Source organism: Ovis aries, chromosome 12, assembly GCF_016772045.2.
Source record: "Ovis aries strain OAR_USU_Benz2616 breed Rambouillet chromosome 12, ARS-UI_Ramb_v3.0, whole genome shotgun sequence".
Lineage (NCBI taxonomy): Eukaryota > Metazoa > Chordata > Mammalia > Artiodactyla > Bovidae > Ovis > Ovis aries.
In genome coordinates, this window is record NC_056065.1 from 21,127,593 (window position 1) to 21,142,930 (window position 15,338).

At 39.6% G+C, this 15,338-nt stretch overlaps 1 protein-coding gene across 2 annotated transcripts in view; it reads left to right on the plus strand.

The window, feature by feature from the left end:
- The window catches only part of TGFB2 (transforming growth factor beta 2), a 93,505-nt gene extending 87,152 nt beyond the window's left edge, over nucleotides 1-6,353 (plus strand). For both annotated transcript variants that reach the window (XM_004013602.5, XM_004013601.5), the window contains one exon: nucleotides 3,553-6,353. In XM_004013602.5, coding sequence (XP_004013651.1) covers nucleotides 3,553-3,711 — 159 coding nt within the window. In that variant the 3' untranslated portion in view covers nucleotides 3,712-6,353. The remainder of the gene's footprint in view (nucleotides 1-3,552) is intronic.
- The last annotated feature ends 8,985 nt before the right edge of the window (nucleotides 6,354-15,338 follow it).

Here is a 15,338-nt window from a genome sequence, read left to right on the forward strand (position 1 = left end):
TTGTCACTGAGCCACCAAGGAAGCCTGAGTGATTTGCTTGCTTGCTAAGTCGCTTCAGACATGTCTGACTCTGTGTGACCCTGTGGACTGTAATCCTCCTGTCCATGGGATTCTCCAGGCAAGAATACTGGAGTGGGTTTGCCATGCCCTCCTCCAGGGGATCTTCCTGACCCAGGGGTCGAACCCATGCTTCTTAAGTCTCATCTCCTGCATTGGCAGATGGGGCTTTACCACTAGCCCCACCTGATTCACTGGTGTATAACAATTACAAAATCATTTAATTTCTTTGAACCTCAGTTTCTTATCCGTAAAAAGAATAAAGATTATTTTTTGAAATAATAATGTCCAACTCAAGAGTAGATGTGAAGAACATAAGGTGATATATGAGACAATGATTTGAAAATCAGTGTCTCTAAGTCTTTTTGAATATAACCTAGAGTAAGTGAGAATCTGAAAATTTTATTAAGTTACTTTGATGAGGAATGAAGTCTCATTCAGAAGTCAGGTCCCAGAGTAGATGCCATGAGTTCCCAGCCCAGATTAACCAAGACTTTGTCTATGTAATAGTGATATTTTTCCAAATGCTTCTTTCCTGGTGCCTTGTCATGTAGGATTTTAGAGATGGAAAGGACTTGATAAGTTATCTTGTCCACCCTGTAGTACTATCCATAAAATAGATAAATAACAAAGACCTATCGTACAACACAGAGAACTGTGCTCTGTATTTTGTAATGATGTATAAGGGAAAAGAATCGGAAAAAGAATATATATTAAAGATATATATCTATATAGGGTTGACCAAAAAGTTCGTTCAGATTTTCCATAACATCTTAACCCCAGTGATTTTTTTTGGCCAGCTCAATATATATATATATATATGTATAACTGAGTCACTTTTCTGTACACCTGAAACTAACACAGCATTTTAAATCAACTATATTCAATAAAAAAATCATAATATAAAATACAAAAAATTGGTTATATTGTCCAAATCCTTCATTTTTTCTAGAAAAATTAGGGTCTATATCATGTAGATGACTTACCCAGGATCAAACAGTTGGTGACAAACCAAAGCTTAGGATGCAAGACTCCTGGTTTTGTAACCAGACCTTCATTTGCTCTGTCTTGGCTACGCATTGGGGTTATGCCTCTGTAAATCTTCTTATTAAAGGAGCATTAGAAAAATTGCCTTTCACTGCAGGGTAGGAAAATGAATCCGCTGCCAAAAAAAGATCGCATAATGCGTTCAGCTGAATTCGAGAGTTTGGGGAATATCCATTATTTTGGACAATCTGTCTTAGAAAATGCCTCTTGTGTTCAGTGCAAGAATCACGTGTTGGTGGAGGATAAAGTTTATTTATTGACAAATGCTTACATCCACAAAACTTTCAGTTGACAAACATGGCCCCCCTTCCTTCAGCTGTTTTGCCGACTCCCCTGGAGATTGTTGGCTCTCGGGACTGACCACGTGCTTGGCCATGTGAGGGAAGCTTGCTCCTGCCTGTCCCTTTGTCTGAGCTCTCAGGCCAGGCTGCTTCAGCTGGGCTGTGGCAACAGTAGCCGTAATGTGGGAAGGCCCCGTTGCCAAGTAGAAACATAATTCTCCTTCTTGATACACAGAGGGAGTGTGTGAAGGCTGAGACCATGCTTGTTTTTCAAGGAGAGAGGAAGAATCACTGTCATGATCACAAATATGTGGTTTGGACAGTTACCCAAAAAGCCAGAGGTAGCTTAATAAAGTAGTCAGTGTTGGTGTGCTGAACAGATTTTCTGTCTTAGGCTGAAAATGTTGCCATGGATCTCGAGGAAAAGGTCACTTGGTGTTTGACTAACACGTTAATGGCATCCTTGGAAAGGTCTCTTTATCATCACTGGGGATGTGCCATACTTCTGTTGGTAGAAGTCACATGCTCCTTTGATAGAGGACAGGGTTAAAGGTATAGCACAAACTGTAGAACTTCCTTTTCATTCTGTACTTATAGCCACTACTATTTACCACATGAAAAGTTAAATGGAGGGTTGATTATTATTATAATATTATTATTATTATCATCATTGTTATAAGCAAAATGTAACCAACTGGATAATTAAGAACATAGATTGCTTATTTTTTCTCATGATTGTATTTATGAAGCAATGACAAATGAAAAGAATTTGAACTTTTTTTTTCTTCTAAATGAAAATTTTAGGTGGCATTAAATTGGCCTGAGAAGATGCTTAGCATAGAAATATTTCACACTGCAGACAGGCGTCTTTTGCTCTACCTAAGGATAGATTAACATTCTGCTAAGAATTTTAATAAAGAAAACGTTATTCTCTTGCTTATTTGTGTATTTGTTTCTTCACCTAGCACATGAGTCTCATTTTGTCCAGAGAAGTCTTACTAGGGCTATAAAGTTTTACAAAAAGAAAAATGAAGTGTATAGAGTCTCTGACCGCAAGGGAACTCTTCGTCTGGGTGGGGATTGAAAATATCTACCCATGAAACAACTTCAGTTATGAAGTGTAGTGCCGTGCTTGTGGGTAGTCACTCAGTTGTGTCCGTCTCTTTGTGACTCCATGGACTGACTGTAGCATGCTAGGCTCCTCTGTCCATGGGGCTTCTCCAGGCAAGAATACTGGAGTGGGTAGCCATTCTCTCCTCCATGAGATCTTCCCAATCCAGGGATTGAACCAGGGATTGAATCCAGGTCTCTCGGCATTGCAGATGGATTCTATAGCTCAGTTGGTAAAGAATCCACCTGCAATGCAGGAGACCCCAGTTTGATTCCTGGGTTGGGAAGATCCGCTGGAGAAGAGAAAGGCTACCCACTCCAGATTCTGGCCTGGAGAATTCCATGAACTGTATAAAGTTGCAAAGAGTCAGACATGACTAAGCTACTTTCACTTCACTTCACTTCTTTACCATCTGAGCCACAAGGGAAGCCCAAGAATACTGGAGTGGGTAGCCTATCCTTTCTCCAGGGGATCTTTCCAATCCAGGAATTGAACTGCATTGCAGGCAGATTTACAAGACCAAATGCCAAGTTTGGTATTTGGACCTAGTTTTCTGAGGGCCTGGGAAAGTGCAGACAACAAAGCTGTGATCAAAGTAAAGACTCATTGGAAAAACTGGAAAATCTGTTGAATGAGCAGTTTTGTTCAATGTATGAGAAAAGGATTCTGTAGGAAAATGATAAACTCAGGGATTCTTGGGAATGCCTCCCCATTTGACTATAGTTGGAGGATAAGTAAAATGTAAGCCCCAAATCATTTAAACTGCCTACTCAGTACTGGAACTGATAATGTTGTGCGATGGTTCTATTTAAAAATAACTGCCTTAGTTTTTTGAGAAATCTCCAGACTGTTCTCTATAGTGGTCAGGATGAAGGGAACATGTGTATACCTATGGCCAATGCGTACTGATAATTCATATTCATATTGTATAGCAAAAACCATCACAATAATGTAAAGTAATTATCCTCCAATTAAATAAATACATTAAAAAAATAACTGCCCTTAATTTTGTTTGGGCTTTTCCTATGTTTTCTTTCTTCTCCTGCGTTCTTTCAGGTTCTCAGCTTATATAATACCATAAATCCAGAAGCGTCTGCTTCCCCTTGCTGCGTGTCCCAAGATTTAGAGCCGCTCACCATTCTCTACTACATTGGCAAAACACCCAAGATCGAACAGCTTTCTAATATGATTGTCAAGTCTTGCAAATGCAGCTAAGATTCTCGGAAAAGTGACAAGATGATAATCGCACGATGATGATGGTGATGATGGTGACAGAGGCGATGTTTGTAATAAGAAAACACAAGAGAGCCTTGCTTCATCAGTGTTAAAAAAAAATTGAAAAAGCGGTACTAGTTCAAACACTTCGGAAGTTTGTGTTCTGTTTGTTAAAACTGGCATCTGAAACGAAAAAAAAAGTTGAAGGCTTTATATTTTACCTACTCTGTAAGTGAGAGAGACAAGAAGCAAAACCTTTTTTTTCTTAAGAAAAAAATAAACACTGGAAGTATTTGTTAGTGTTAATTATGTGAAAGAAAAACAAACAAACAAACAGGAAAATCCCGTTCAGTGGAGTTGCTGTACATATGTTCTTATCCCATGCCTCACTTGATTTTTCTGTATTGCTATGCAATAGGTATCTTTCCCATTCTTACTCTTAGAGTTAACAGTGAGTTATTTATTGTGTGTTACTATATAATGAACATTTCATTGCCCTTGGAAAATAAAACAGGTGTAAAAAAAGTGGAGACCAAATACTTTGCCAGAAACCCGTGGATGGCTTAAGGAACTTGAACTCAAACGGGCCAGCAAAAAAGAGGTCATATTAACAAGATGAAAAATGCGAGTGAGATCTACTATATGACCGAGCGAGTCTGCATAAAGAGAAAGACCCTGCAAATACATGCTCTGTACCAACTGCCCGAGGAAGCTTCTTGTAAGGTTCAAAACTGAAAAGCCTGTTAATAAAGGAAACTTTCAGTCAGATTAAGTCTGTAAGATTTTTTTGTTCTCCTTAATTGTAAATGGTTCTTTGTCAGTTTAGTCAACCAGTGAGATGTTGAGATGTTTAAACACGTACTGGTCAAACTTCAGACCTTAAAGTATTGCTGTGTAGCTACGCTCTAGATTTTTCTTTCATTTCGGTGTATGTAACCGTACCTATATTATTACAATAGATGGGTATAGAAGCCAGTATAATTGGAAACACAACTGCAGATCTCTTTTGCAAATGATGGAATCAAAACATTAACTACTTTATGTGTAATGTGTAAATTTTTACCATATTTTTTAATGTTCTATAGTAACGCCAACTCTGATTTAGATTGGACTTAAACTTGGGCTCTTTCTAATGGTCGTTGGGAATCGTGTGTTTCCTTTAGCTGGCCAGAACTTTTGAGTAAAGCCCCTGTATTTTGACTTGCACTACAAATACATGTTTGATAGTATTTGTTCCACTTGTGCTTTTTCATTGTCCATTACTATGACATAAACTACCTGAGTCCACTTGTCCTTTTTTTCTGTTATAAAAAGACATAGTTTTTCTTCATTTTCTAAGCATCATTACTAATCAATTCAGACATTAACAAGCTTCTATTTTAGGAAAATTGGGGATTATAGATACATAGATAATTGAGGTGAAATGTTTAGTTTTAGCAAGGGCTTAAGGATCTGACTGGAACTCAGAGTCTTAGTGACTGGTTTAAGAAAGGTGTCTCTAACTTGGTTTAATCAGTATTTTCACAGAATTCTGCTGTTCAAAAAAAGAGCAGACAGATCACAGGAGACAGCTTTTTCTTTAATCGAGTTTTTAGTGTTCAGGGAAAAATGGAAAGATTAACATTTCAGTTGATTTTTTTTTTAAGGAAGAAAAAATAAACCCATGTCAGCATAAGTCATTTAGTGTATTTCACTGAAATTAAGGTTTTATAGATGTTCTTTGAAGGTTGCAAAGGCACAAGGCAAATTCTCCCATGATCAAAAAGTCCTTTCTTTCCTCTGAATGAGACTTACCAAATCAGAGGCTAGAATTTACCTTCCCGAAATACATGATTTGCTACATTTTTGCAGAGGAGGTAACCTTATGTCAGGGTTTGTAGGATATGTCAGTTTGTCAGTTGTCTCTTATTTAGCTTTAGAATAATCATTAATAGACAATGGAATATTTGCAGTTTTACCTAAAGAGCAGCACAGTGAGGTGTGAATCCAGAGTGAAGTTGTTTGATATAGTATACTTCCTTTTCTTGGAATTTCCTGGCCATTATTAAAATGACAAATTGGATTTGTTTGAAAACTGGAAAAGCAAGAGATAGGATGCCACAATACCAAATAACCTTTGGATTGGGTGAAACCCAATCCCAGATTGGAGTGTGTTGGTTTTTTTTTTTTTTTTTTTTTTTCCTCTCTTCCACTTTTCTATTCATTCTATGTAAATCACTTTTATTTCTGCAGGTATTTTCTTCTCAGATAGAATGACATTTTTGTTTTGTATTATTTTGTCTTTCCTCATGAATGCACTGATAATATTTTAAATGCTCTATTTTAAGATATCTTGAATCTTTTTTTTTTTTTTTTTTTTAGTTTGGGGGGTTCTATAAGGCCTTTATTTCCCAAAAGTAAATATTGCCATGAGACGGGAGGGAGGTGGGAGGGAATGGGGAAAATGTTAGTATGTGGGTGGGTTGGGGCTACAGTTTTTCTGTGTTAAACAGCAATGCAGTTTTATGGTTGGCATGATTTTTTTTTTAAATGGAACATAAGAATAGCTGTTTTGTATTTTGATGACTGATTACGCTGTATTTTAACACAATGTATGTCTGTTTTTGTGGTGCTCTAGTGGTAAATAAATTATTTCAATGATATGTCGATGTGTTTTTCCTGTCCATTGTGGAGATCAGAGAACGCTTCTAACGCAGAGAGTGTAAGTTCAAACTTAGAAAAGTCGTACCAGCTTTAAGATCATGCTTTTTTTTTTTTTTTCAAAGAGATTCAGTCCAGAGATGTCATACTTTATAGTTCAAGAGCCAGGATGTATCTATCAAAGCCTGAAGAAAACCCTGTGCAGTCTTTTTATTCCCTTGTTTATTGCTATTTGGTAATTGTTGGAGATTTAGTTTCCATCCAGCTTGACTGTCTACCAGAAAAAAATGCAGAGAGATGTTTGGACCATGCTTTGGCTTTCTGATCCTATGTTCTGCCAACCCCAGGGCCAAAAGAACTGGTCTAGACAGTATCCCCTGCAGCCCCATAACTTGGATAGTTGCTGAGCCAGCCAGATATAACAAGAGCCATGTGCTCTTCGGGATTGATCGTTGAGAGCAGCTACTCCTCTCTCTATTTCTCCCCTACCGCTGTACCAAAAACCCCTTATTCCCGCAAGCTTCCTTGGCTGTTCCCTACAAGTCCAGACTTTGCAAGCGAGTTGCCAGTCTCTTAATAAATAGAACTAATTAAAAAAAAAGTCACTGTGGCTCTATCTGATTGCCCGCTTTATCTCATGAGAGAACTAGTTTGTGCCTGCTGTCTAAAAACATCACCTAGAAACAAACCATCCATTCAGACGAATAGGTAGAACAGAAAATGGTTCCTTTTCTGCCATTTGTGTTTCATCTTTTATATTCAACTCATAGAGGAAGTGTTTCACTTTGAAATAATTCACGTGTGCTTCTCTGGAGGGGCCAGTACCAGGCCAGTACCACCTCACATCACCTTTATCTGACATGTGAGAATAAGAGGGTATCATAGGGTTCTGATACCCTCATAGGGTTCTTAGGGTCACCTAAGAGCTATATCAGCTTGGACAAATTTGTCAGCCACTCTGAGCCTCTGTTTCCTTATCTTTAAAATAAGGATGAGATGACCGGCTCTACAGGGCTTTGCATGTTTGCTTCTGTGCCCTTACTATTGTTAAGTAAATGGACATACAGAAAGTACTTTGGTATTTGGCCTGTAGTTGATGGTCAGTAAATCATAGACTTAACAACATTTCCCAAATTGAGCTGGTTTGGCCTCAGCAATCCTGTTGTAATGAACTTTTTAACGTCTGTTCAGACTTTGAGCTGGGGCCATATTTCTTCCTCTTGTTACTAAATGTGTAACCTCCAGGCTCTAATCTCATCAATGAATCAGGCCATCAGTTATTTCAGAGAATATCCTGTCGCTCTGTTTCTTAACTGTTTGGTTATATGACTGACGAGAAATTGTTTCAGATGGTGGGGAAATGTTCAGGTGAGACTTTGCTTCCAGTCCACCAACTGAATTCAAATGAACAGAGTCAAGGTGGTTAGTTGAAGGACCCGTTTTCTAAGATGATGGTTGTGAGAACTCCAGTTTGTTGAGCACCCACCAGCTATGTTCTTTATTATCTTATTTAATCTCACATATCACCCTAGGATGTAGGGTTTTTTGATAGAATTCCATTTTATAGAGAAGTAAGCAGACTCAGAATGGTTAAATGACATGTCCAAGGTCACCCAGTTTGCAGGAGGAGGGTCGAGAACTTCATTGTTCAATACACTAGCTACTAGCCATGTGTGACTTTCAAGCTATTGAAATGTGGTGAGTCTGAACTGAGATATTCCAAGGTATGATATACAAACCGTTCTTTGAAGACTTAGTACAAAAAAGAAAGAATGTAAAATGTCTCATTACTTTTTTATATTGATTACATGTCTAAGTAATACTATTTTGAATATATGGGATTAAATAAAGTATATTATTGAAATTATTTCAGCTGTTTCTTTTTACTTTTTTAATACAATTACTAGAAAATTTAAACTTACATATGGAACTTGTACTCATACCCTATGTTCTATCTCTCTAGAATTTCTTTTTGATTCTTAGAATTTCCCCATCTCTCTGCTTTCTCTGCCCATCTCTTCCTGCATGCCATCTACTTTATCCATTAGCACCCTTTGCATAGTGTTGTTTGTCAGTCGCTAAGTTTTGTCTGACTCTTTTCACCCTCATGGACTGCAGCACACCAGCCTTCCCTGGCATATTAATCATAATTGTTTTAAATTACAAATCTGGTAACTCCAACATCCCTGCCATGTCTGGTACCATCTATCTCTCCATCCTTGGTGGGAGGGGGGTTGCCTAGTTTCCTCTTCTCTCTTTTGGATCCAAGAAGATTTACTGATTTTTTTCAGTCTGTTCAGCTTTTTATTAGTTGTTAGGACAGAGTGGTGATTCCTAAGCTCCTTACACGTGGAGCCAGAAGTTCTTTCTACGTCTGTTAGACAGCTCCCTATTAGAATAGAGAATAGAATCATGTAGATTTTGATAACAGCTCTGTTCAAAGACTAAGCTATTCCCATAAACTGTATGACCAGCTTTTGTTTTTGTAATTAACCTATGATTAAACAATACTGAGTCAAACACTATGAGACTGTTTTTGTAGGTTGTGGTTTGTTGAATGTCGCCAGTTCTTTAGGGTTCAGCCTAATAGTTGGAACTGATTGACAGATGTATTAATGAAAATACAAATAGCTCTACTGGCAAATCTCTAGATAAAATAATGATTACATATCAGCAAAGCACTACTGAGACAGTACAGCCCATTTCTAGGGTAGATAGACTATTGTAGCAAATATTTTCAGTCCATAGAAATCTTCATTAATGTACCTGTAAGGACGTTTTCTACTGTGTTGAAGTGGGCTGGGAAAGCCAAATACTCATTGTGCTCCTTCAAGTCAGTGAGAAGACATTGCTTTCCTATCTGTGAATAAACTGTACCACCTTTACTAACGGGTCTTGGAAGGGTGGATCCAGACTCTGTGTTCCGGAAGCTTATATAAGGGAGGATCTTGTTTTAGAGAAAATCAAAATTACAAATACAAAATTAGAGTCAGAGCCTTTGAAAAGGCCCATAAAAGTGAGAAGCTGGAACATTCTGAGCTGTAAGAGCTTCACTGAAACTGGCCTTGGGACTTCGAGCTAGCACATGCCGTTGTTCCTATCAGATGGTCACCTTGTAATTCTAGCAAAAACTTGATCCCATCTCTTTTTCAATCATCTATTAAATCACATCTTGTGTGCTGAACAAAGGAGAAGATGACCATGGTTTTTCTAACATTCTGGATCAGAGGAATAGAAGCGATGTTATTTTTATACCTCTTTTGAAACACCCCATGAGATTGGAGATACAGTTCATATAAATATCAGGTAGTTGTATCATGGATACGAATAACTTCTGAAATTGCAAATTTCAAATAACTTTGTTTGAAAGGAAAGAGTTGCTTTGATCCCCTCCCCTCCCCCATTGGGATGATTGTACTTGTGTCCTTATGTCTCTGAAACACTTTGTAGTTGATTTCTCTATTTCAGCAAGTAATGGCTGTTTGGAGAAGAGATGAGTGTGTTCCTGTAATTGGGCAGAGACTTAGTAAAAGGAACAGAATGTACTGAGGGAGACTGTGTGATCAAAACTAGGAAAATCATTCAGCCCAAGAGAACAGACATAATTAAACAGCAAAGCAAGACATTAGTGGGCAAGAAAAAGGCCCAATGCCATTTCTGAGGCTCTTCCCCCAAAGTGGGATTTTTCTCTTCCACAGATTCCAACCCACCTAGAAGAACACAGATGGGTGACTCAGGGGACATTGTAAATGGCTAGCCAGCCCTAGAGATGGAAACCCTCTCCTCAGGCCCAAATCTCCATTCTGATTCATATAGAAAATCCTGAATCTGAGGATGTTGGGCGCAAACAAGTTAAGATATTGCATAATCCCATCCAGCTCTGAATTGGATGTGAAGTCATGTAGTTTGGCTTGTCCTCAAGCATGGGTGTAACACTAATTTCTTCATTTGAAGCAAAATTAAGTGAAACAGTACAGAAAATAGAGGAGGGCTTTCAATCAAGCGGTGGTTGTCCATTTCATGAAGTAATAAATTTTGCATCACCGAGTGTGCACATCTTCCACTTGCTCACACCCTGGTGTCCTCCAAAGCCACTGGCTACATTCAAAGCCCTACAGAGGTAAAATACGGAGAGAAGGTGGCATAGCAGATCTGAAGAAGGCCCAGGGAGGTCTGGCAAACCCTTGACAGCAGGCTCTTACAGTCAACCATGAGGAATTATTCCTATAGAATTTTCCTCAAGGAGATTAGCTAAGTAGGTAGATAGGTAGGTAGATTTTTTCTTTAAACATTTATTTTATTTTGGTATTCTTAGGGGTGTAGTACAGAAAATAATTCCAACCAAAGGTGCTAGTGAAACAGGAGGGAGGCAGGCAGGGCACAATCTTTGAAAGAATGACACAGCCCAAAGACACAACATAACCTAGGTCAATGTAAAAATAGGTCAAGATGGTGGGTGAGTCAAATTCCACTAGATCTTGAGCCTGAGTATATGCTCATTGTAATACATTAGCATGCTAAATGATACACCCATTAGGCCATAACAGTTTCGAGGTTAACGTTAAAAGACTGAGTGATGTCCAGATTCCTAGAAATCTCTGCCTCCTTCCCCAAATAATTGGAATAATCTTCCCACTCATTAGTCTATGAAATTACCCAGCCCATAAAAACTAGCCGTGTCATATTTCTAAACTCTCTCACTCTCTCCCTTCTTCTGGGACGGCCCATATTCTATCTGTGGCGTGTGTTTCTCCTTAAATAAATCTGCTTCTTACCTATCACTTCATGTCCAAATTCTTTTGTGACTAAGTGAGAACCTTTAATTCACTGGGAATACTAGGGTCGATTCTGATTTTTTCCACTTGATCTGGGATCTGGAATACTGACACCAGTGAATACTCAGGGCACAATGGAAGTGGGGAGGTGGCGGGGGGGGAATGAAGGGAGACAAGGAGGGAGACAGGAAAGGGAGTGGGTTACATGATCACCAGACTTGACGTGCATCTCACATTGAGTCAAGAGATTGGTGTCTGTATATAACACCAAAGTAGCTAAACAAATGTGGTGAGAAATACAGAACAAGTTAGTCAACTGGGCTTAAGATCAAGCAAAAGATTCAAGGGGGGAGTTCTAACGTGCCATTGTTTTTCAGTAGGTGTCTTGAGAAGTAAAGAAGCAAGTTGCATATATGATGTGACTGGAACAAGGAATTCTTTTTGCTCAGTCTCTGCCCTGCTGTGCTGGGTGTTAGAAATGGTCACATCTCATGCCCAGGAGTCTCCCTCAGAACCCTGAGCCATCCCAATCCTAAATTTCCTATTCTGGACTCATTCTCATTTATATTAATCCTCAGCATCTACTGGAGAAGGAAATGGCAACCCACTCCAGTATCTTGCCTGGAAAATCCCAAGGACAGAGGAGTCTGGTGGGTTACAGTCCCTGGGGTCTCAAAGAGTCAGACACGACTGAGCGACTTCACTTCCCCTTTCCCTTTTCAGCATCTACTATATGACTTGTGGCTGTGGCTTAGTTGCTAAGTCATGTCTGAAGCTTTTGCGACCCATGGACTGTAGCCCACCAGGCTCCTCTGTCCATGGGATTCTCCAGGCAAGAATACTGACGTGGTTTGCCATTTTCTTCTCAGGGGATCTTCCTGATCCAGGGGTTGAAACTGTATCTCTTGCAATGCAGGCAGATTCTTTACCAACTGACCCACCAAGGAAGGCCACTATACAACTTCGCCTATGGCAGAAATCAAAGCATGAGATGGGATTATACCCCCAACCCAACCATTGGCACACTATCTGGGATGCAGAGATATCACTTTCAGTGTCTTTTTCAATTAAAAAAAGAGTTAGATTAGGTGGTCTACAAAGTCCTTTGTAAATTCCTTTTTTCCCCCTCTTGGTTGGTAGGATGCTCTGTGTGTATTTCTATGATTGCTCCAGTGAGCATAAAATAACTCTTCACTATAATTCATTCAACAAATAATTACCAAGCATATCATATATACTAGATTTTTTTCTAGGTTTTAGGTTGTAGGTTCACACAAGTGAACAAAACAGCTCCTTCAATCTGAGCCTTCAGTAGGTGATGCTCTTGGTAGAGGGGGGTGAATTTCACTTCAGTGAAACCCTAAAGAAAGTGCTGTAATCTGCCCTCCCGCTGTATTTTCCTTGCTGCAGGCGCTGAGGCTTGGTTGACCATCTCTGGTGGAAGCAGAATCAGCAGCCACTTCTTTGGCTGATTTTAGAGGAAATGGAGAAGGAAGAAGCCCTTCTTCCCCAATACTTTCTCCAGCAGAGCCAAGCCTCTCATTTGCCGATCCAAGATTGGCTGGGCTATAACCCAGCATGAAGGAATTGATAAACCGCTGTTCATGAGGAAGAAAGACTGGAAGCACGTTGCTGCTACAAGTGGAGACTCAGCAAAGAGGGCTTCAGATGCTTATTCCACCACAGTGAACAGTAATTAGTTCTGCACCCCAGGAGCTCACAGTTTAGAGTGAAAGAAACAATGAGCCCAATTATACTTACCATTGATTCTGTTGCCAGCAATATCATCATCAACAAAATCATCACTGCAACTTACTAAGTGTGTGTATCTTGATTTATCTCCCATGGCTAACTTGCTCCATCTAAACCAATTATTCTGAACTGGGAGCTGCTTGCCCTCCCCCCCTTTCCCCCATGGGACATCTGACAAAGTCTGGAGACATTTCTATTTGTCACAACTCAGAAAGTGCTATTGGCATCGAGGAGGTAGAGGCCAGGCATGCAGCTAAGCATCCCACAATGCACAGGACAGTCTCCTTCAGTGAAGAATTTTCTAGCCAAAAAAATGTCAGTATTGCAGAGACTGAAAAACTCTGATCTAGATCAAAACTTCAGCCACATTTGGTAGTTATCAAGTATTTCACAAGACAGTAAATGTTGATGAACATATTTGCAGAAATGTAGTGTGAGTAACTATAACGAGTTTCCGAAATCACAGTCTAGTTACACAGCAACAGAAGTGAGAGTATCTCTGAAAGCTTTCACCTCAACCCAAGAGTCTCTTAAAGCAAGTTACTCATTAATCTGTGTCTATTACAGAGCTCCAGTTATGACTGCATCTATTGGAATGTCATTTCAGCCCCAGTGTGTTCAGAAGTCTTAAGTCTCCGGAAAGAGCAAGCATCAGGAAACATCTTTATTAATAGTGAAGTGGAGTAGGACCCTCCTGGGTACCAATCCTTTCTGTGTCCCCCACTTGTTTGTAGGAAATAAGCTTCCTTGACCTTCCCTGAGCTCCAAAAGGCAGATTCGAGGAGTTGCTAATCAGGGAAAGGAAGGAATGTAGAAACTAAGGAGAAACAGTTAAGAAACAGTACTGCATCAATAAAGCAGGATCCGGCTTCCTCCTCCGAGGATATATGTTAACAGGAACCTAGTTCTTCTGCAGGAATAAAGGCCCCCACCTGGAGGGAGGATGGGAGCTTTGGGCTGAGCGGACGATTCCTGGAGCACCGCCCTGTTGTCTCGTTACCTACCACCCAGTCTGGAGGAAGCCTGCACACGGTGGAAGAAAACAGACTCTGACCCCCTCCCCAAATGATTCACCCTTAAAAAACTTTCATGGCTGTGCATAATCTTCAGAGTTCAATTTCGGACATGAGTCTGCAGGTTGCCAGCCTCCTAAATAAAGCATCCTTTCCTTTCCAATTAACACTTTCAAGTGAACAGCAGCCAAACTCGAGTTCGGTGACAATAGAAAATTCTGTTGGAGGGTGTATGAAGTTGTCGACAGAAGGCAATGATCAAAATGATTGTTGCTATTTTAAGCCACCAATTTGGGGTGATTGGTTATACAGTGATGGTAACTGAAACAGTGACTATTTTTTTGCTTTTGTAATTGAGAAGTTAGATGCCTGACTTTTATCACTTAAACTAACAGCCTGTGCAAAATAGGAACTTGAAGTAGACGATCTACATGGACTCTTTTTTCTCAAAAAATAACTTTTTGAGTTCAGCCTCTCAGCAGCTTTTTAAAAATGCGTATTTCTTTGGCTGCGCAGCGTCTTAGTTGTGGCACACGTGAACTTCCATCGTTGTCATGGCATTCGGGATCTTAAGTTGCAGCATATGAATTCTTAGTTGTGCTGTGTGGGATCTCTTTCAGTGACCAGGCATTGAACTTGGCTTCCCTCATTGGGAGTGTGGAGTCAGCCTCTCAATTACCAGGGAAGTCCCAGAAACTTTTAATATTAGCAGGATCTGTATAAATTGATGGAGATGCAGAGATTTAAAAAAAAAGTCCACAATCTCTGGCCATGAAGTTTTTAGTCTTCTGAAATAACTAGGTATATAAATGTTAATATACAAAGTACAATATGGAAGTCAAAAGCAGTTAATTTATCCAGTATTTATTGACCACCTGTGATGTGGCATGCACTCTGCAGGTACTGGGAATATAGCAGTTTTGAGATGACAGACACATGGAAATGATACTAGTGGGTTATAATAATACATTGTGAAATGCATTGGAAATGTATTAAAGTTCTTAGTAACAAACAACAGAAAATAAGTCTAGTAAACTTATTAGATCAGACCATGTGAAATTGGTTTATTGTAGGTCTGATGTAGCACTAGCAATAAAGAACCTGCCTGCCAGTGCAGGAGACTTAAGAGATGGGGGCTTGATCCCTGAATCGGGAAGATCCCCAGGGGTAGGAAATGGCAACGCACTCCAGTATTCTTGCCTTGGAAATCTCACGGACAGAAGAGCCTGGTGGGCTATAGTCCATGGGGTCGCAAAGAGTAGGTAGGACATGATTGAAGGGACTGAGCGCACACTTGTGCACACACACACACACACACACACACACACACAATCTGCTAATGGCTAGATATTTGTGCCAATAATAGAGAACAATTTGGGCCAATTAGACCAAACTCTGTTACCCCGTTTCCTTCCTAAGACATTTTGAAAAGCAGTGGAGTGGAAAA